At 45.6% G+C, this 23,063-nt stretch overlaps 1 protein-coding gene across 14 annotated transcripts in view; it reads left to right on the top strand.

Moving 5' to 3' along the window:
- The window catches only part of cacna1g (calcium voltage-gated channel subunit alpha1 G), a 279,545-nt gene extending 257,033 nt beyond the window's left edge, over window positions 1-22,512 (top strand). For 6 of the 14 annotated variants that reach the window (XM_023341248.1, XM_023341247.1, XM_023341243.1 and 3 more), the window contains 9 exons: window positions 4,417-4,487; window positions 6,908-6,986; window positions 7,281-7,402; window positions 7,623-8,045; window positions 10,203-10,355; window positions 13,856-13,978; window positions 15,574-15,763; window positions 15,929-16,098; window positions 20,798-22,512. In XM_023341248.1, coding sequence (XP_023197016.1) covers window positions 4,417-4,487; window positions 6,908-6,986; window positions 7,281-7,402; window positions 7,623-8,045; window positions 10,203-10,355; window positions 13,856-13,978; window positions 15,574-15,763; window positions 15,929-16,098; window positions 20,798-21,760 — 2,294 coding nt within the window. In that variant the 3' untranslated portion in view covers window positions 21,761-22,512. The other 8 variants (XM_023341241.1, XM_023341240.1, XM_023341246.1 and 5 more) reach the window with 7 other exon arrangements.
- Window positions 22,513-23,063: the final 551 nt, after the last annotated feature.

The following is a 23,063-nucleotide window of genomic DNA, read 5'->3' as shown; positions in this document are numbered from 1 at the left end:
CTTCTTCCCCCATCCGTGAACAAGATCCCGAGATACTTAAACTCCTTCACTTGGGGCAGGACACCCCCCCTGACCCGGAGAAGGCACTCTACCCTTTTCCGGCTCAAGACCATGGCCTCGGATTTGGAGGCACTGATCCCCATCCCGGCCGCTTCACACTCGGCTGCGAACCGCTCCAGCGAGAGCTGCAGATCACGATCTGATGAAGCCAAAAGGACCACATCGTCTGCGAAAAGCAGAGATGAGATCCTAAGGCCACCAAATCGGATCCCCTCAACACCTTGGCTGCGCCTAGAAATTCTGTCCATGAAAGTGATGAACAGAATCGGTGACAAAGGGCAGCCCTGGCGGAGTCCAACTCTCACCGGAAACGAGCCCGACTTACTGCCGGCAATGCGGACCAGACTCTGACACCGGTCATACAGGGACCTGACAGCCCGTATCAAAGGGCCCGGTACCCCATACTCCCGGAGAACCCCCCACAGGGCTCCCCGAGGGACACGGTCGAACGCCTTCTCCAAGTCCACAAAACACATGTAGACTGGTTGGGCGAACTCCCATGCACCCTCCAGGACCCTGCCGAGGGTGTAGAGCTGGTCCAGTGTTCCACGACCAGGACGAAAACCACACTGCTCTTCCTGAATCCGAGGTTCGACTATCCGACGGACCCTCCTCTCCAGGACCCCTGAATAGACCTTGCCAGGGAGGCTTAAGAGTGTGACCCCTCTATAATTGGAGCACACCCTCCGGTCCCCCTTTTTGAACAGGGGGACCACCACCCCAGTCTGCCAATCCAGGGGAACTGCCCCCGATGTCCATGCGACATTGCAGAGTCGCGTCAACCAACACAACCCCACAACATCCAGAGCCTTAAGGAACTCCGGGCGGATCTCATCCACCCCCGGGGCCTTGCCACCGAGGAGCTTTTTAACCACCTCTGTGACCTCGTCCCCAGAGATTGGAGAGCCCAACCCAGAGTCCCCAGGCTCCGCTTCCTCAGTGGAAGGCATGTTGGTGGGATTGAGGAGGTCTTCGAAGTACTCTGCCCACCGGCCCACAACGTCCCGAGTAGAGGTCAGCAGCACACCATCCCCACTATAAACAGTGTTGGTGCTGCACCGCTTCCCCCCCCTGAGACGCCAGATGGTGGACCAGAATCGCCTCGAAGCCGTACGGAAGTCTTTCTCCATGGCCTCTCCAAACTCCTCCCACGCCCGAGTTTTTGCCTCAGCAACCGCCCGAGCCGCATGCCGCTTCGCCCGCCGGTACCCATCAGCTGCTTCCGGAGTCCCACAGGCCAAAAAGGCCCGATAGGACTCCTTCTTCAGCCTGACGGCATCCCTCACCGAAGGTGTCCACCAGCGGGTTCGAGGGTTGCCGCCGCGACAGGCACCGACAACCTTGCGGCCACAGCTCCGATCGGCCGCCTCGACAATGGAGGCACGGAACACGGTCCACTCAGACTCCATGTCCCCCACGTCCCCCGGGACGTGTTCGAAGTTTTGCCGGAGATGGGAGTTAAAGCTCCGTCTCACAGGGGATTCCGCCAGACGTTCCCAGCAGACCCTCACAACACGTTTGGGCCTGCCAGGTCTGACCGGCTTTCGCCCCCACCACCGGAGCCAACTCACCACCAGGTAGTGGTCAGTGGACAGCTCCGCACCTCTCTTCACCCGAGTGTCCAAGACATACGGCCGCAGATCCGATGAAACGATGACAAAGTCGATCATCGAACTGCGGCCTAGGGTGTCCTGGTGCCAAGTGCACATATGGACACCCTTATGCTTGAACATGGTGTTCGTTATGGACAATCCATGGCGAGCACAGAAGTCCAGCAACAGAACACCGCTCGAGTTCAGGTCGGGCGGGCCGTTCCTCCCAACCACGCCCCTCCAGGTCTCACTGTCATTGCCCACGTGAGCGTTGAAGTCCCCCAGCAGAACAAGGGAGTCCCCAGGAGGAGCACTCTCCAGTACCCCCTCTAAGGACTCCAAAAAGGGTGGGTAATCTGAACTGTCGTTCGGCCCGTAAGCACAAACGACAGTCAGAACCCGTCCCCCCACCCGTAGGCGGAGGGATGCTACCCTCTCGTTCACCGGGGTAAACCCCAACGTACAGGCGCCGAGATGGGGAGCAACAAGTATGCCCACTCCTGCCCGACGCCTCTCACCTTGGGCAACTCCAGAGTGGAAGTATGTCCAGCCCCTCTCAAGGAGACTGGTTCCAGAACCAGAGCCGTGCGTCGAGGTGAGACCGACTATTTCTAGCCGGAACCTCTCGACCTCACGCACTAGTTCCGGCTCCTTCCCCACCAGAGAGGTGACATTCCACGTCCCAAGAGCCAGTTTCTGCAACCGAGGATCGGACCGCCAGGGTCCCCTCCCTCTGCTGCCACCCATCCCACACTGCACCCGACCCCTTTGGCCCCTCCCACGGGTGGTGGGCCCATGGGAGGGGGGGCCCATGTTTCCTCTTCGGGCTGAGCCCGGCCGGGCTCCATGGGTAAAAGCCCGACCACCAGACGCTCGCCATCGTGCCCCCCCTCCAGGCCTGGCTCCAGAGTGGGGCCCCGGTGACCCGCATCCGGGCGAGGGAACACCAAGTCCAAAGTTCTTGTCCATCATAAGGGGTCTTCGGGCTGCTCTTTGTCTGGTCCCTCACCTAGGACCTGTCTGCCTTGGGTGACCCTACCAGGGGCATGAAGCCCCAGACAGCATAGCTCCTAGGATCATTGGGACACTCAAACCCCTCCACCACGATAAGGTGGCAGCCCATGGAGGAGAATGTATATTTCATGTTTGAATTATTAAAATAGGCGGTTATAATTGCAGGTTCGAGCTATTGCTGAGTCGCTGTGGTCCATCACTCCTCCAAATACTGGGGGTTCACTGAAAATATTTTTCCAAATGTAGGAGAACTGTTTTTAAAGAGATACTATAAAAGGGAAACTTGCTAAGAAGATGGAATCTCTTAATTCTCATGGAAGAGGTTTCCTCCACTCAATCCACCACCAAGCCTGACATTGTCAAGTGTAAAGCAAAGTGTTCTAATGTAAAGCACACTACAACTAGACTCTAATGGTGCATCCACACCAGACCTGTTTAGTCCCCTTCAATGGAACTCTAGTTCGTTTGCCTAGGAACTAGTCCGGTTCATTTGGGGAGTTGTGAACGTGCGGTCAAACTCTGACCAAAAAAGTGAACTCTGGTGATGTTCAAATGGATATGTGGATAAAAGCGGACCGGAGACCGCTCCAAAAGCAGGAAGAGGACTATAGTGCAGGGCATTCTGGGTAAATATGACCAAAACAAATTTGTGTCTAGTGCTAGTGGGAGGAATGGCTTATGTTCTTTGGCTAAAGACAAAAGAGAAATCCTCCAACCACTAAAATCTGATATCAACGCATTTCTGTTTACATTTTGTGAAGAAGAAAGTTCCGCTCGTGTCTTCTTTTGAGGTTTTTGTGTTTTTCCCTTCTGTGGTTCCTGGTGCAGCGCCACCACAGTTTAGGGGAGGTATCAGGTTTTTTGATTCCATTGGTTTGTTTGACACAGTACAGTAGGAAAACAAACCGCAGCAGCTGAAAATGCAACAAGTATTGCAACTTTGGTCCACGACTGAACACAGTCCATCAAACTGTCAGGAGTGAAAACACCCTAAAGCAGCGACTCGTTCTCGAGAGTGAAGAGTCACGCCTTCCTCAGATGGAGGAGTGTAGGTTTTGCAGTTGCTAGGAGAATGGCACTTGCCATCAGGCTTTGTGTCAATAATCCCCAGAGGATTACGGCGTGGGCTGATTTTCAGTGGCTGGACTTGACCTCTTGCTGGCACTTAAAGTAACTTATCGTACTTTAACATCCCAAGACGATTTAGAAAACTTCATGTTCCCAACTTAGTGAGAAACAGTTTGGGGATGGACATAGACCCTTTACTGCTCCAACATGACTGCACACCAGAGCACAAAGAAAGGACAGTGAAGACAAGGACAAGCACGGTTTGTTTTGGAAGAACCAGACTGTCCTCAACCCAACAGACGCCTTTAGGGTCAATTAGTGAAGATTGCAAGGTAGAAGTTTCGCCCAACATCAGTGTTGAATGCACTTGCATAGACACAAAACACACAATGTAGCAGAAACTTTTACCAGAAGAGACTAAACTGTTGCAGCCACATAAAAAAACGTTTGACTTAAGAATGGGACATCAGTCAAGTTCATGTCTGTGTCAGGGCAGAGAGCGAATACCGCTGAGAAAAATTCAGATGCTAGTGCTGATTCAGTTGCCCAATTTTTCATTATTACCGGCTTTCAACTTTGTAGAAGTTTTGATGCAACATCCCCAGTTATATAACACTGACAGCTCTTTGTTTGGAATCACTTTTTTAAAGTTATTATTCTTATACTGTGCGTGTCTCCGCAGTGCTGAAGCTCCTGAAGATGGCGGTCGGAATGAGAGCTTTGCTGGACACAGTTATGCAAGCTCTGCCTCAGGTAATACAAGCAGCTCACTTTAAACACCTCAAAGCCTTTGAATTCCCCATGCTGTCTTTTCTTTTTCATGGGTACATTTTCTTTTTCAACCCAAACACATCCCACTGCTGTTGTCTGTGTAATTACATCTCAGAAGCATTTTCATTCAGTCCATATTTTTATATTTCACAGCGTCATCTTTTCCCACCAGACTATCCCCCCCCCCTTCGACTGTATGCAGCCTTATTTGCATTAGCGTTCCCCCTCGCTGCGGCTGGGGAAAGGAGCGCAGCTCGAGGTTTTGCTTGGAACACTGGTGGGTGGATTTGCCGGGTGAGAGAGTTGGTAAATTGGAGCAACTTTCTACAGTTTGAATTTGGAGAAAAAAAAGAAAAGCAAAAAAAAACAAGGCGCCGTGCTCCGCTCCCAGCGTTCTTTGATAGCACCTCTGTCGTTTTCATTCAGATAGAAACGATGTCACAGCGAGTGCTGTTCCGGGCTACATTCTGCCAGAGCTTGTCAGAAGTGTTCAGAATTAATAAAGGTGATAACAGGAGGCGACGTGGGTGCGAGCAGGTTGCCGCTCGCTAATTTGCACCGACAGAGAATCCGAGAGCTCTTCATTACCCCAGAAACCCACCTTCGCGACAAAACCGTAATCCGCCGTTGTATCTGTGTGGCTTTTGTCTGCTAAACGACGGCGAGCAGGTGAGCGGCTTCCTCTGCGTGAGGCCTGACATTAAAATGGACGTTTTGTCACCGTTTGTTTCCCCGTCAGACAACCGAAGCCTGAGTAGCGGAGACACGATGGCTGCAGCCATCTTGCATCAGAGGGATGAAAAGCGTTACATAATGTCAACTGGTACTCCCATACAGTGTCTTTTATGATTTTTATGTGATAGAGACACAAAAAATAATTGTCAACAGAAAAATTAGGAGACTGTCCACCTCAAAAGAATTTGTAAAATGGATTGAAATGATTTCTTTTAACATTTACCATATTTTGCATTCATATCCCTCTAAAAATCTGACTATGATTGCTTAAAGGGGAAGTATCATGTAAATAGTAAGAGGGAAATCTTTTTTGAGCTTTACATCGTGTTATAATGTTATTCCCTCAACTGCACAAAACACCTGGTGGGACCTAGCCCCGCCTTCGAGGACAAAGCTGCAGTTTTCAAGCTTCCACATTCCACCTGCCCTGCGACTCCCCCACTCAGCTCCTTCAGACTAGCCAGCAGCATTTAGCAAACGCCTGGTGGAACTGAGCATCTGCTGAGCTCATTGTTTGATGAGCTACTTCTCAGTGAAACACTTGTAAAAAAAAAAAAAACATTGTTAAAGGTTTAATGAGGAGCCATGTTGTGAGCAGGAACCTCTTAAAGAGACAGAGGCCCAATTTCAAGGCGTCAACTTTCTTTTAAGTCATGTTTGATATATATCTAGCATTTTTATGACAACTTAAGTTAAAATAGTTGATTGTGCTATAAAACTGCACTATGTGATTGGAAAGTACATATTACAACCCATTAATTAAAATAGTCCAAGTAGCAGGTAGAAAAAAGACATGTTTTGTGTCAGATTCATCGATATAAACACATTAGATTCAAATTGACACAAGTCTGAACTGTTTGCTACTAAAAGTTTTTATATAGGCTAAGGTTACCTCATCCTGTCTGCATTTCTTTCATAATGCATGAGAAGAACAGGCAAAATTCATACTGAAAGGCAAGCAATATTGTCGATAACTATTAGTTTTATATTTCTTACTCCCATGGTCTTCAAACTGTGGTACAAATACCTCTGGTCTTAACTTGGGTTACCTCCAGAGATATTTCAAATTGATTACCTATAAGGTAAGAAAAAATGAAGCTAATTCATGTTTGTAAGTTACTGTGGAGAAAAGCTAATAAGTCCATGGTGCCAAAAAGAGAAAATAGGCTACTGGTATTTTAAAAAGCAACTCAACGGGGAGAGCAAGGCAACTTATGTGAAGTTTCTCCAGTATTTTGCTGACAGTGATCCATAAACATGTGCAGGTGGTTACTAATGCTGTGGCCCAGTTATCTGTAGAGTTGGAAATTGGACCTCGAAATGTCAGCTTTGGTTTATGTTGGGTCGAGTGACCAGGCAAACAGACAGATGCATTAAAAGTATGGCCGCCATATTGAATATTTGACATATGGATAGGATCTAGCTACCTATCTAGCTACCTAGCTAGCTAGCTAGCTATTTAAAAAATTTTCTGGCAATGTTTCTATCTAGCTATTTGTCTAACAACTGTTTTAATTGCCTTGTCTTGCCACTCCTTTGTAAATTTTCTTTGGGCGCCATTTCTATGACAGTAGGAAGTGTTAATTGTTCCCCTGACAACAGCACTGACACGTTCCCACCTGTTTGTCCTCTAACACTCTGATCCTTCACTCTTCGTCTCTCTGCAGGTGGGGAATCTGGGCCTACTCTTCATGCTCCTCTTCTTCATCTTTGCCGCGTTGGGAGTCGAGCTGTTTGGCGACTTGAGTAAGGACACGTCCGCAGTTTCAAACAGGCGGCTTAGATGGAAAGAGTTTCACTCTTGAATACTGCTCAGAGTGCACAGGCATGCTCTGAGTGTTCCCTTCGCCCCTGTCAGGGTTTAATCTACCTGATTTTAATTGCTTTCCGAAATCCTTTGTTGAAACACCATATTGATCTCGCTAATTGTGTCCCAGAGCTTTCAGATTAATAAAACAGCGTCACGGTAATTATTTCACTGCAAAGAAAAAGCCCTGAGTGCGGCTATCTTGACGTTTCTCGCTTTCTCTTTGTCCACAGTCTGTGATGAGCTCCATCCGTGTGAGGGTCTGGGCCGCTACGCCACTTTCAGGAACTTTGGGATGGCGTTCCTGCTGCTCTTTAGAGTTTCCACTGGCGACAACTGGAATGGCATCATGAAGGTGAAGCTCTTGTGTGTTTCCACTTTGAACCAGCATGTTTAGAAAGGAGAAGTGCAGCGTCAGAAGGCTGCCTGTCACTGGGTTGAAGTTGTTTGTGACACGAACAGAGTTGGTACATTAAAATGCTGTCCACATTTTTATGAATTCCTAATCACAACATAACATAAACCTTACCTTTCTCCTGCTTCTGACTTACTCGTCTTTCATCACCTCGTTGTAGGACACTCTGAGGGACTGCGCCCACGAAACGGGGACGTGCTACAACACCGTGGTCTCTCCCATTTACTTCGTCTCCTTCGTCCTGACCGCCCAGTTTGTCCTGGTCAACGTGGTCATAGCCGTCCTGATGAAGCACTTGGAGGAGAGCAACAAGGAAGCCAAAGAGGAGGCAGAGCTGGAGGCCGAGTTAAACCTGGAGCTGCAAATGGAAGGAGCAGACATGGCGCCAAGATCGCCCCAGCTCAACCCCCTGGCCCTGGGCATGGATCGGTCAAGCTCAGGGGGTTCCCCCTGGAGGTCCGCCGGAGGGGGGGACATGGTGCAGGAGCGGGAAGGTCCTATGGACTCTCCCACTGCTGATATAACCAGAGACTCTGTAGACATCAGAGCAGAACCCCCCGCATACCCAGAGCCCCAGCTGGAGGTAAATAGCTGTGTTTTTTTTTCAGGATCTTTTGTGCTGTTTGGCACTGTCCCATCTTTTAAAGTCTCGTTTTCTTAACAAACATGGAAATGTTGTAACATCAAGGGGTAAAAAACTGATTTATGGCTAAAAGCATAACTGCTTATTTTTGTGCCTAATAATAGAAACTGTGGATGTTAGAAAACACCATGTGCTTCCAAGCCCTTGCATGCACATGATTTTATAGCTGCTTTTAGTGCTCTGTACTTTTCTTTTTTTTCTCATGTTACCATAATAAGATCGAGGTTCATTGGGGTTTTTTTTTTAGAGACATACAGCTGAGATTCAGTCAGGCTGGGCAACAAGTCATGAGAATACATTTTTTGTTGTCAGATTTCTCTTTGATGCAAAGCATTAGTTGTTTTTTTAGTCTTTTTCTTTTAACGTGTCCTGTGGCACTCAGAATTGTTGTCTGATAGCCAAGATGAGGCCCAACATATTTATCTCACAAGCCGTCGCTGTGATTCTCTACTTGATACAAATACAAATAAAACTTTATTCTAAATTGCTTTGGGTTTATCTCAAATATAATTGACACTGAGACAGAAAAGAAAGGAGAAGAGGTGGTGTAAAAGATTTAAAGGGAAAGAAGAAGACAAGAGTAGAGGAAAGAATACAAGTCAACATCCCAGAAGTCTGCTTCTACACCTGCAGAAAGAGAGACCATGAAACCATAGCAACAAACAACATGACAATACAACATCTCTGGAAGGTACACTGTACAAGTTAATAGAAGATGAGATTAGGGCTCAACATGTATATAAACTAAGCCAGACGTAGTTTTATTCATCTGACCTATTCACCTTTAGATCTTGTGCAGTACGCGATCTTGCAGTTTTGGTTTTGGTAACAGAACGCATTTCTCCGTTCCTCGGGAGTGTGTGTTGGTCTTCAGTCAGGGAGCCTCCATTAGGCCAGTAGTGACTGGAGGAGCTGCAGAAATTTAAACTGTCAACAAAGTCATTGTTGGAATAAAGTCATGAGTGGTTTCATTCAGTTTGTCACAAGCCGATAGGAGACAGAGCAAAGATGTAGAAGACGATTCTCTGCGATTAAAAGGAAGCTAGCACTGGAGTTAGACGTGGTGGTGGCAGCATCATGCTGCAGAGAGGCTTTTCTTCGCCTTGTAAGAGAAGTTAGTTGGTAGTTTCTGGAAGAGGAGCAGTGAGCAGCTACAAAAACCCTGATGATAGAAATCTAGTGGTGTGCACACCGTCAAGTCAAAGACTTGCGTCTGTAGTTGTACCAAATAGAAGTTCTCCAAAGTATTGGGTCATGTACTGCTTTGTTTGGCTAAAGCATAGAATCTCAATGAAATACGTTGCTGTTTGGAGTTGCAAAAGGTGAAAATGTTCATGAAAACTCAAGTCTGACTGCTGAGGGTTAAACCAGTGAGCTGTCATGAAATGATAAGTCAAGAACTGGCATCTCTTTAAGCCTGAAAACACTTTGCTTATTTGTCAACTCATTTTCTAAGACCTTTCTTCATATTTGCTTCTGTGTGCAACCTATTCTGACTCATAGCAGATTGGTTTATAGTTTGTGCTCGTCACTAACTAAGTTTTTCTAAGTGTGTGCTAGTTTGTGTGCAGGCGTGTGTGTGTGTGTGTGTGTTATGGCTGGTCCCCGAAGGCAGCATGCCAGTCAGAGACAGGTCACAGTGCCATGGGAAAGCTCAGCTGCGGGTCTTGTTGTTCACTTCAGCAGCTATTTCCAGACAGCAGGGGGAACTTTTTGGAGGATAGGAAATCGAGGTCTTGCTATTGTTATCTTTCCCCTTTTAAGATGTTATCCATCTGTCTCTGCTGCTCTGAGTTGTTACACCAAAATCTCCTCTCCATCCCCACCCTGGAAGACCAGCTCTGGTACGGTGCTGTAATGCCCCCTTGTGGGTTTACAGGGAAGCACAAGTGAGCTTAGAAGCAGTGATTTTGATTGTCTACACAATCATTCCTTTGCTTTTGTATATTTGATCGATCCGTCTTTTGTTTTCCTCCCCTCATTTAGTCGTGTTTCTGTGTTTATGCACATATATATCTGTCTTCTCTTCCACTCATTTCTTGTCGTTGTCTTTCTTTTCTTCCTCTGCTCTCTCTTACTCTCCCTGTGATGTCCAAGTTTGTGCAGCGGAGACCGCTGTTTGACTCCATCTCCCTGGTCATCCAGGGCTCAGTGGAGGGAGAGTTGAGTTTGATGGACAACCTGTCCGGCTCCATCTGCCACTACTACGCGCTGCCCCCCAGGCCCAACAAGCACAGCACCGACAAGAAGGTCAATAACCACCAGAAACGCCGCTGATGGCTCGCTTCCTCCATTTCATACATTCATTGGCTCTTGATTCGCTGCAACCTGTAGGGCACAGCACAGCAAACGGGAAAGGAATTCCACTAAACCTTTTGGGGGAGAGAAATTTCTAAGTGAAAAGATGAACAAAACAACCACCTGATTGCTCTTTAAGGCAGAGTAGTTTTTTAATGATCTGTACATAAAAAGGTTCAGATAAAAGGTCGATGTAGCTGCCGCCCCAACAGTCAGAATGATTGAGGTACTTCTGAGTTCCACCTGATCGCCAGTAGGAGGCAGTGTACTTTACACAATAACCTTTTTCTTCTTGTGTTACCTCCGTAGCAATGTCTCAAACTAGTCTTCTGTTCTCTAGTTGTATAATAGCATCAATCTTCATTGATCCCTTTCTTACCGTTTCTTGTCATATTAGAGATGCTAATGCTAGGAGGTGGTGATGTTTTTTTTTATATATATATGTATATATATATATGAGTTTTCATAGTTTGGCCGGAAGTGGCTGGACTCCTGTGACTAAAACCTGTTTAGATTTTATTTAATTTGACGAAAGCTCAATCATTTGACACTTAGACTTTTTTTTTTTTCTCCGAAGAGTTTTTGCGGCGCTAGTGGCTCGTATTTTTTCCACAGTAGGCAGACAGGAAGGAGGGTGAGGAGAGGGGGGAAGACATGCGGCAAAGGTCGTCGGGACCGGGAGTGGAACCCGCGACTTCCGCGTCGAGGACTAAGGCCTCCAAACGTGGGGCGTGCTAACCCCCTTCGCCACCACAGCACGCCCCGACACTTAGACTTTTAAAGACTACACGAAAGTCGTAAATTTGCGACTACTTTAGATCCGCTCTAAAACGCTCATAACCGCCTATTTTAATAACACCAAATATACATTAATATGCATTAATGCCCACAATGAAAATGTACTTTTAATATGACAAACGAGGCTCATCCGGATGTATACTTTAGTTTGTTGAATATGATTCTATGTCACCATCCGGACTAAAATTCAAAGAAATATGCCGGTTTTTAAGTACATAGTCCCTTCTGTATACCGTTTGCAGGATGATAGTTGTGCATGTAGCTCCTCTCTATAGGACCCAGTTCCATTTTCCAGAAAAAAAAAGCATCCAGTGTGATGTTAATCTTGCAGCCTTACACCCATTACCATTTTTTTGTCCTGGCGTTCCTCCACATCAAATATTTTTCCCCTTCCCAGTCAACCATGTTGCCCGCCACGGCGCCCACCGCCACCCGTCTCATTCCCTCATTTGGTTAAATTCATTCATGCTCGGCAGGTTTGTTATTCACAGCCCTGTTTGGCAGACTGAGAAACACAGTTTTAGAAGCTACCTCTGTCTCCAACGCTCACCGTCACTGTCACTTTACGTGTTTGTCGCTGTGACACTTCTGTGCGCTTTATTTATTTATTTATTTATTTTATAGCTGATGACCTGCTTTTACCCGTCAGTCACAGCAAAGCGATAACTTCCACCCGCGGCGCTCCTGAGGCCAGCGCAGAGCTGACTCTTCCAACTCTGCAGAGAAACGGCTCAATCGATACGCAGCGTGAAACTGAATAATGCATCTGTGTGCCTGTTTTTTTTTGTCTTGTCTTTTTCCTCATTCAAGGACAAACATTGGACTGTTACATCAACACTGCTGAGTTCCATCTTCTAAAATGGGTCTTCATGTTGGTATCAAGATGCCAGAGCCCAGACCTTCTCTGTTAAATTCCTAATCTAAATGTTTGGGTTTTTTTTCTTTCTCATTTTTTGGCCCTGGTTGTTTGTCCCTTGATTGGTTTTCCTTATTAAAATTTATTTAACAGAAGCACAAAGTGCTTAGACACTTCCAGGCTCAAGCCAACCTCTGCAGAGTTAAAAATAATAATAATAATAATTTTGCATTCTTTTTTGGCTATGTATGCATTTAAATGTGCTCTTCTCATCACTGTACTTGTCTATGTTGCATCAATTTAAACCAATTGGCCCCCTTTTTAGATTTATTTGACATTAGTTGATTCCAGAATACAAGCTAATAATGATGCGAATTTTAAAAGTTGATAGAAAAAAAACCCAATCTTTTTGTGTTTGCAACTCTATGCAAGGGACATTGGAAGAAGGAAAAAAAAGTGGAGCTTGATCTGTAGCGGAGATATTTTTGTCAAGGAACCCAAGTGCCTTTTCAGAGTCCTCGCAAAGTTTTGCAAGATCCGCAGTCACCTTTGCAAGGTCCGGCAACTTTAGTGAGATTGCCTAAAAGTTTTGCGAGAGCCCGCAAAGAATTTGTTGAGATTCTGAGTTATCTTTATGCAAAATCCAGCAGAAGGTTTGGAAAATACATTTGTTTTGGCGAGATCCCATAGAGGTTTTGCAAGATTCAAGTTTACCTTTGCAAGGTCACACATATTTTCTTTTTCGAATTATCCCTTAATATTTCCACAATGTCCATCTGTATTGACCAAAATAAAATTATAAATTAAGTCCAACAAAAAGTTAGCGTACTTCCTTGTCGTAGTGGTTGTTCCAAGTATCATTAATCTTTTGAGCAGAGCAACTTTAATGTCCAAATCATTGGAAAATATTTAACAATTTAAGTAGATGTAGATCTTTTCTCAGCTTTTACCAATTCAGATTTTTTGTCAAATTGCATTTTTCTTGCCGTGGCCGTTCACACTTCCATATATATGCGACCTTTATGTGTCCTCCAGTGTGAACAGCAAACGAGCTGAAAGTGTCCCGCAGGCGCAGTAGAGGGCGCAATAACGTCACACATGGAGAGCGTGCTCAGCGTTTTGCCAACCGCTCAGTGTTTGCAGAAGTAAACATGGGTGCTAACTTACCCATTTGAAGTTGTTGTCCGACCGGAGCAGCATATTAACAACTTAATCTCCATTATTGTGCACCATGGCTGTTGTGTTTTTTTTCCCGCTTGCGTGTATCAGGACGCAAAATAGCGAAAGTTGTTGAGTATCAATGATGTGCAGGACCTGACCGTTAGGATTCAGGTCCCGTTTGAAAAGATCGAATACGTATCGGATATCCCAGTGGCATGGGTCGCATTTTAAAATAATCTGACCTGTGCTGTTCAGACTGTCATGAAAAGATCAGATACAGGTCGCATTAAGACAAAAAAATCTGAATTGGGTCACTTCGGGCTGCAGAGTGAACGCAGCCTAAGATATCAATCTTTAAAAGTAAACAATTCATGGAGATTCTGTGTTTGGTGGATGTTTTGAAAAATCCTCTGCGTACGTATCACAAAAACCTTCGTCAGATATTGCAAAAATTAATGTAATTTTCCTTCCTGATCCCTTCCAGAGCTCATCACACTCCTTCCATTCAAATAGGCTTTCTAAAGGGTCTGTTTTCCTGCTAGCTCCAGGTTTTATCTGTGTGTGTTTCTATATCTGTGTGTCGTTCGGAGTTTGCGCTGTTCTCTCTGCTCACCAGCGATTGTCTCCTCCTGCCTAGATCCCTCTAGCGGAGATGGAAGCTCTGTCTCTGGCCTCAGAGAAATCCTGGTCCCTAGCTCTGCCCGACGACTCGGCCCCTGGCGATTTTAGCCCCCTCTTTCTAAGCGCTCTGGAATGCAATGTACTGACAGTTCTTCTCTTTCCACCTCTTCCATCGCTCTTCCCCGTGCTCCGTCCTGCAGTAGCTTGTACTGTCTCCTTCCCAGGGCCACTTCCACAGCAACTTGTACTCCTACTACACACACCCAAACAAATTGTTGCTGGAATTAGATTAGAGCGTCTTTGCACCTGTAGCCAAATAGCTAATTTACCAAATTTACCTCCCAGTGCCAAAGGCAATGACAGATCTGTATAGATACCCAACATGGCTGCCACTTTGAAACCATAGAAATTGGAAATCATCACTCTAATGTGCTTGTTGTTTAGTTACTATGTGTTTGAAGACATGAAAGGTACCTTGTTCTTGTTTGATAAAACTTTCAAATGACGGATTACTAATGTTTAGCCATATGCTGGTATGAATGAAAGTGGAAACTTAAAATGAAATGGAAAAAATTAAGAGTTATCAAGCAAAAGCGACTTAAGCTTTGATTGGAAACTGCTGGTGTTTTCAGATCTTGATTGGAGAAAAGCTCTACGTTTGGACGGCACCGCCAAGACACTTTGAATCACTTGTTATTGCCATGACTGGCCACTAGGTGGCTGTGATTTAAATATGTTATCAAATCGCACATGTGCTTTCATGGCATTTCGTCCTGATGAACCAAGTGCTCTAAAATATTAGAGCGTCGTGAGTGAGTGAATGGTGTAGAGGAGTCCAAGTAACCTTGAAAGTCCCTGGTGAAACATACCGTCTGCGCAAATTTCTCTTTCTCATTCCACATTTCCAGAGTGGTGTTTTTTTTGTTGTTTTGTTTTGTTTTGTTCGGTCAAGTCCAGTAGAGTAGTCCGCCACCTCACTTACCAGTTTACAGATTTTTCCTTTTTTTTCCCCCTCCTCTGCTCCTTCTCTTGAAATCTCTGCTCTCTCTGTCCCTCTGTCAGCTTTCGTTTGACTCTGTGCTTTAGATGTGAGTCCACGTCTCTCCTTCACGTCCTCTCCCGCGCGTCTGTGCTCGTACCGTCCTCTGTCCGCTGGCGTAGTAGTTTCCCCCTCCACTCTGAGCTTTCATGTGTTTGTTACTGTGAAGTGTGGTGGAGGGAGGCCTCAGGTAAATCTGTTGTGGATGCAAACTGGTTCTGTAGTGTGACCATATAAGATGTAATGAGCAAGGTCTTTGTCCAAAAAAAAAAGATTCAGAAAGCGTTCTGTGGTAGCTGTGCAGTAGTCAACTCTAGTGTTTGGAGTTCCCGTGTTCTCTGTGTACGCTGATGATCACCGTCTCTTTGTGTACGATATCTTACGGCAGTGTTTCTCAATTCCAGTCCTCGGGGACCACTGCCCTGCTTGACACAGGCTTTACTTGAATAAGTGAGTGATTAACAGACTTGATGACGTGCAGAGGATGTCATACAATCATTTGAATCAGGTGTTCTGGACTAGAAACGCATCTAAAGCGGGTCAGTGGTCCCTGAGGACCAGGATTGAGAAACACCGCTTTAGAGAAATAACAACCGTAACTGTGTTTAGGAATCTGTGAGAATGCCCGAGTGAAAGAGCAACCGCAGACCCGGTCCAGCTTAGAAGGACCCTAACTCTCTGCTTTGTGTGTACAGCCGGAGGCACCAAAGGACAACCTGTTGAGCGTCAGAAAACCTGCGGTGGGACGCACTCACTCTCTGCCCAACGACAGCTACATGTTCTTCCCCCTTCAGCCCTTTGGTTCTTCGTCTCCGTCTCCAGCGCAGCTTGTAGCACAATCACAGGGGCCCCAGCACCTAGTGGGCACTCACAGGGCCCAATCAGGTAAGGATGTTACCTTCTCATTGGGAAATGTCTTCTTGTCATTAAGCTTAACGCAACCTGACGTTTCCTTGGAGAGCCGCAAGTCATTTCCTGTGAGGTAAACGCGTCTGCGGTGCAGTAATTACTTTGTTGATTGTTGCTTACCTGCCGGCGCTGTGTGTCCAGGCTCCAGAGGCTCAGTGCGCTCTCAGCCAGAGGAGTGCTCCCAGCAGCTGACGGTCCCCACTGACTTCTTCAGACCCATCAGCCCCCACAGCCACTCAGACTCCGAGAGTATTCCTCGACAACCTACGTCAAGACGCACACATGCACTTAGCCGCACGCTCCGCCGACAGGTGACTATGTAACCCCGCTGTAAAGCCAACGTCATAAAGAGATCATTTTTACTAGAGCTGGGGTTAGCCCATTTTACTCTTGACTGAACCTTACTGTTGATCAGCAGCCCAAAGTTACAACTTTGGGCTGCTTTTGAGAAAATCGTTTCATGTATTGGCTAAAATCAAGATCAGTAGGATGGAACTTTATAAAAACTTCCTGACTGCTGTATCTCCAGTTTTCACAATAAATATTATTTATTGAGAAACAAACTGTTAGCTTAAAGTCATTAGGCTTTAAAAATGTTTTCCTCTGATCATTCTTTTTGAGTATTGCTTCCCACTCGGGAATCAATTTAAAATTAAAAGAAAATTGTCGTTACTGAAGACCTACAGCACTGTGCAAAAATTCTAAACCATCCCAATGTTTTTTAGCTTTGTAACTTATAACATTTTGAAATATTCTTCAGGCTTTCTGGAAGTCTTTAGAAGGTTTTCTGTGACGAGTTTACAGGTAAAACCCCTTGGTGGTGCTAAATTACTATTTTATGTCAGACTCCTTTCGAGACCTGTATTACAGTATTGATCTTGCGTTTGATAAAACCATTGAAATTGGGTTTTTCTCTGAGTTTAACCGTTATGTGTCGGTGCAACACTGGCTTGTTCCTTGGTCTTGGTGGACTTTTTCAGCCTAAATAGTCCAGAGGTCAAAATTATTTGGGTACTCAAACAATTATTCAAGAAACATTATAAAAAAAAGGTCAGGTACCGGACTGCAAAATTTTAAAACAATGCCAACACAAATAAGCAAGAAAGCAACTAATAAAACAACGGACAGTACGGAGGATACCTTGTAAGCCTATAGTGTCCAAATCCAGTCCTTGAAATTTTTGATCCATTCCTGTTCTAGCACACAATAAATGGCTCATTATAAGATCTTTGGAGAACTTGATGACGCCCTTCAGAGATAATTTGATTCAGGTGTCTTGAAGAAGGGACGAATCTAAATGTTGCAGGACAGTGGTTCTCAATGACTAGTTGGAGATCTAGTTTTAAAAAACACATTAAATGAATCCATGTGTGAGGAAATGAAGGCGATCACATGGAACATTCTGTCTTCTTATATTTTTTAAGTAATAGTATTGCTTTTTATAGAACACGGTGCGCTAAATAATAAAACATAATTTCACAAAGCTTCGAGGCAGATACATTAAACTCGCGGAATTTTAATAATCGAGGTACTCGAATCATTCGAGGAATCGTTAGATGGTGTCAACCAGCTAGGATTTAACTTTCAATGCTCCAAGAGGTTAGATAATTAATAGAGAAATTAATGAGACAGCAAATGTTGACAAGTTTTAAGCAGTTTCACCTCTGAAGTGGGTAACGATGACGGTGTCCATGCTTGCTTAAAATATGACGTATGTGAGCTGAATTATTTAATTTGGGGACAAATCCAAGGAAAATTGGATTGTCCGGTGATCAAATCCTGTACGCTTTGTGTAGGTGATGTTGGCTCATCAGAGCAAAAGGTAGAGCAAAGCTACTAAGACCCCGTACAATTTTAGGCTAAAATGGTTCACATATTTGAACATTGGGGTATCTCTAGACTCTAATGCAGAGCCATTGCACAATCTAAATACATTAAGTCATTCAAACCCAAAATAAAAACTCTTAAAATATTTCTAGTACAGTAAATGCAGACATCCTCTGTGTTTGGTGAGCGTCCCTTTCTGTTTCGAATGATCGTCAGTGGTTGAATCCTGATTCCAACACTTGTACCCTCTGGCTTTTCTACAAAATGTGCCAGTTGTCGGTTGTTTTATCACAAAGGATGTAAAGGACTTATTTACTGCTCTGAGTTATTGCACAGTGCTGTAGTTTCTCACTTTCTCTCCAAAGTAATAATGTACTGAGTTTCTGAGTTCCACATCCTGCCGAGGCCTTAAACAACAAGTTACGTTTACAAATCTTACCTTATGTTCATGTTTGAAACTTTATTCTTCTCACAATTCCTTCCCTTAAAGTGGCACTAAATATCCACCATAGAATTTAACTCTCTTCTTGCACGTTCTGAACTATTCCACTGTCTTCCCTCTTTCTTTTCTTTTCCGCTCTTCATGATTTTCCTGTTATTTTAAAACCGACCCTTCTCTCCCCCATTGATTGTATCTGTTAACTTTTGATCTCAGCTCAGCTGGGCCCACAAACCGCCCGACCCTGAGCCACTGCTCAAACACAGATACTCCTGTTTCTGAAATGCCGACAGACGAGCCGACATCGTTTCCCCACGAGGCCTTTTCAGAAACACGGGACGTTACGGATGCACACGTGTAGACTCACCCCCATTTTGGTTTTTTTACCCTCTCCTCATCTTCCACTCACCCAGATATTGTTTTTTAAGTTATCATCAAACCACAGAGCATCTATTAACTCTAAGCAAACACCTGTTGGAACTGAATGAGTGGAGCAAAGTCACATTTATTTACCGGATATCAAGTGGAGTGATTGAATGTACTAAGGCACAGGTGTAATGTGGCTAAAAGGGAAATTCACCCATAATGCAGTGCACTTTTTATATTTTAGATAATACAACTCAGGGGATTCTACTAAAACAGCAAGAGCTGTCCACATGCATTTGGCCATTTTGTACTCCATTACAGTAAAGCACCAGATAATTTTTTAAAATCCCAAGATTAGTGCTCTAACAGTACAAAAAAAAAAGATCCAAGTTACAGGGTGATTAAGGTAGTATAGTCCGACGGTGCACTTCTGTAATTTGTGACTGGGTGTTGCATTGTTGTGGCTGTAACACATTTCTCTGACCACTAGGTGTCTCTGTGGCCTCACTGTTCAAGGCTCATGCAGGGGAAGGCTTCTTAAAATGCTCAGCCCTGAAATGACATGCATGCCTCGCTCCCACTCACTCATCATTGCCATGGTGATGAACACGAGTCATCGCTGACCTGAGATCTGTCAGGGTCCAGGAGCAGTCACTCCTAACCCTTCCTGCCCTGCAGAGGTTTACATGTCACGTTTACCCTCTTGTCTATTGGCCTCAGACCCTGTGCGTGGCTCTATACAGAGGTGACAATGGGGGAAAAAAACAGATCCCACTTTATTGACTTCAACGACTCACAGTTTACAGGGTTTTGTGTCAATGGGCAAAGGTTGTGGAAGGTCATTTGGTCTGGCTCAGTGCTCAGTGTCTCTGCCAGCAGGAAACACACACATTACTGAGAACTTTCCAGTAATGTTTTAGATTGAATATATATGAGAAGAAAACAGATTATCTAAAGCTGGGGTGCCCAAAGTTGGTCCTCGAGGGCCGACTTCCTTCATGTTTTAGTTCTCTCCCTGGTTTAACGCACCTGGATCCAAAGGTTGTTGTTACCAGCAGGGAGAAAACTAAAATATGCAGGAAGTTGGCCCTCGAGGACCGACTTTGGTCACCCCCGATCTAAAGGAACTAGCATGGTGGGAACAAAGTTGAACTGTCAATGCGTGGTCACGTGTTTTTGAGGCATTCAAGGTCCACAAGACACCAAAGTGAAACCCCTCCCACTGCAGTACACATCATGGTGTTTAGACACACTTGTGGTTAACAACAATACAGTAAACGCAGCAATCATAGCAGAGTGGAACGACCACTACAAGATCACAAGTTCGGAGAAGGAGAAAATAATGATGGACGACATGCAACATCTTTTTCAAATCGTCGTTTCATTTTCAATGTAATCGGAGAAAAAAAGAACGGAAGGCGTCGGTGGGACGTTGGGTCGCTTCATCAGACCAGAACTGAGCAGGGAGACTTTAATGTTACTCCAACAGTACGTACTTCCTCACACCGTTGGATAATTGTTCCTCAAAGCTATCCTTTCTGCTCTGTGGCTGAAAAACCAGCTTCTTGAGGTTAAGTAGATGTGGATGTTTTTCGCATAAACAAATTTGGCAATAAAATTCTGATCAGTTACACAATAGTTTCGCATTGAGAGAGGAGCAAAAAGTTCGCCAAGGGTGTTGTGACGAAAAGGAGCTGAGAACAAAATGATTTTCATCACGCAACTGCGACAATAAGAACTGATTTCAACAGTTCGGCTCAACCAATGCAGAGTCCTTAACCCTGTCTTCTGCAAATGAGAAAAATTTCACAATAGTCTGAAGTCTCACTGATTCTTTGATATCCACAAAAATAAAGCTTTAGCTCCATGTTTGGCCCCCAACAATTAGCAAAATTTGGCTGGTCAGACAGACATCTCTGCCTAGTATCTCAGGAGACCTCTGGGGAACTCTCTCCTATGTAAACACGTCAGACTCTGACCAGGTCGAGCTCAAACATCTAACAGACTCAACAGACTGAGCTCGCCGAAGGCATCCACTTCTGTCAGACATTGTTTACCCAGTGTACTTCTGACAATCTGGACTAATGAAACAGAGCAACACAGAGCGGAGCCTCTGGGCTTTCGGGTTATGATTCACAGCAGGATGTTGCAAATGAATTGCATAGGGAGTTGTGTGAGAACACGCTGGCCAGACGGTGAGCTTTGACCCAGACTGCTGCTTCTCATCCTCATCACCTCACACTAACTGCTCTCCTCCCCCCTCCCTCTCACCCTTGATCTCCTCCTTCCCTACCTCTCCCCAACCCCTCCATTGGACATTTACCCCCATTTTTTCTTGAATACTCCACTCCCCCTCCCTTCCGTGCCCCGTTTTCCAGGTTGCAGTGTCCACTGATTCTCAGGAGGCCCTCTGTTCAGATGAACGGGAGAGCAGTGAAGGACTTCTGAACGCGGCAGCTTTGGGTCTACCTCTATCCGCCTCTCCCTCCCATCAGCATCATCATCCCCATCTACACCCAGCTCTCTGCCTGGTACCTGCCACACCGGGTGCCTCCCCTAAACCCAGCAGCGTGCACACCCAGCAACATGACCAGCACTGTCTCGCCTCCTACTCTTCTTCTGCGTTACCGTCCACGTCCTCCCACCCGCCTCCTCCTCCCTTACCTGCCAGGCCCCAACAGCAGCAACAAGAGGAGGTGGAGGCGGCGTCGGAGGATCGTGAAGTTTCTCTCATCACCTGTGGAGGACTGGTGGGAAGCGACAGCGTTGCTGCGGAGGACACGGTGTGCCAGGAGAGTCGGAGTCCCTGCACAAGGCAGCTCAAGAGGTTCCACAGCGTCGACACGCAGGGGTGTAGCACCCTCCTGCCCCGCCCGCGTCCTTACTCCTGGCTGGACGACCCGCGGCGCCACTCCGTAGAAGTGTACCCGGCGAAGGACCCTTGCCCACAGCGCAGTGCCGCCTCCACGTCTTCGGGGTTTGTGTCCCGGTCAGACAGCCTGCAGATTCCCACCCAGGCCCCACTGCCGTCGCCCCGGCGCAAGAAGAAGATGAGCCCACCCTGTATATCCGTCAACCCGCCTGATGAACTCGAACCCCAGTCTGGCCTCTACCCAAGCCTCAGTGGCATGGGGTTGGCGGGATTAGGAATGCCCCCTCCTCTGCCCAGCAGGGACACATGTCTGAGGAGGAGAGCACCCTCTAGCGACTCCAAGGACTCGTTCGACCTGGGAGTCGGAGAGGGCTTGGGGCAAGACGGAGGCTCGCCGAATCCCAATCCCAGCTCCAAGCTATTGACTCTTCCCAGCTTCTCCTTCGAGAAGACAAGCGCCGAGCACTGAACATCAACTCTCCCATCACACACCAGAGCATATAACCCCCCCCCACACACACACACACACACACACACACACTCGGATGAACTCTCTGCATACACACAAACACATGATGCACTCTGTGTATCTGTGATGGTGATAGCTCTAGTAATAATGCTGTAGAAAGTAATAATGGTAAAACTACAACAAACAGTGAAACCATCCTTCATGAGGAGTGCGGTACTGTGGTAGTGTGACCATCCCTCGTCTTTGTATTGTTACTGCCGAAACAGCCGGAGAACGAGTGACCACCTGAGACGACAAAACGAGACTGTTTCTCTTCTGCGACAACTTGCAGTTTGACCCCTGAACCTCTGGAGCAACATCAGCATCTGGGATTTGGCACCCCCCCTTGTGGCCGCTGTCAGAACTGCCTGGTGTTGCACAGGGTGGATCTGGTCGGTGGAGACACAAAGCAATATGAACGTTTTAGAGACACTATTTTCTTAAATTATTGGGCCATCGTGTTTGTACAGGATGTTGTTTTTTTTGTTTGTTTGTTTTTTTTTTTACGTTTTCACATCTTATTTGTTTTTTTTTTTTTGTCAATTATGTTTTGTCTTTCTTTTTCACTGTAGGATATTTCTAGCTTCCTTGGCTTACCAAGGAAAGTGAGCGTTTTTCAAAGTGCTGAAAACCATGTATTTGTAGGAATAATATATAAATATATATAAAAAGAAATCATTAAACTGAGCTTGGATTTTTAAGCACACACATCAGACCTTGGTGGTTTTTGATTGTTTGGAGGAAGAAGGTCGGTACGCTTGAAGGGGTTTGTATTGATTTCTTTGCTCTCCTTTATGTTTCACAGAGCCCAGATCCTCCTGCACAGGATGTGAACGATGAATGAAGAGCAATTTAGAAAGTGCAGCTATTTCAAATTGATCTCATGGTCGTTTTTTATTTTTCTTGACTTTTAAATCGAACCACTTTCAACTCAAATAGAACCAGAAACTAGCCATGGAAATCATCCATATTTAAATTTTACTGCGCTTACACACAGACACAGCACAAAATGTTTACTACAGTTAAGGTCAAAATTATTCATACCCCTGGCAGAATAGTAATCGGGTTACCTTTGATATTAAAATGACTTCGATGACGTAGAACAAACGTCATCGTTTGTTCTACGTCAGACGATGTAGTTAATCCCATACAAAGATTAACTTTGTATGGGAGGAGTAACTTTTTTCTCACAGCATTTTATAGACGACCAAAGAAGAGAATTCATCTTCCTGATCGTTTAAGCAAAATTCACAAAAGCACAAAT

The sequence above is a fragment of the Xiphophorus maculatus genome, chromosome 10 (genome assembly GCF_002775205.1).
Source record: "Xiphophorus maculatus strain JP 163 A chromosome 10, X_maculatus-5.0-male, whole genome shotgun sequence".
NCBI lineage: Eukaryota > Metazoa > Chordata > Actinopteri > Cyprinodontiformes > Poeciliidae > Xiphophorus > Xiphophorus maculatus.
The sequence above is the reverse complement of the archived record's forward strand: the minus strand, read 5'-3'. Positions and strand labels throughout refer to the sequence as shown.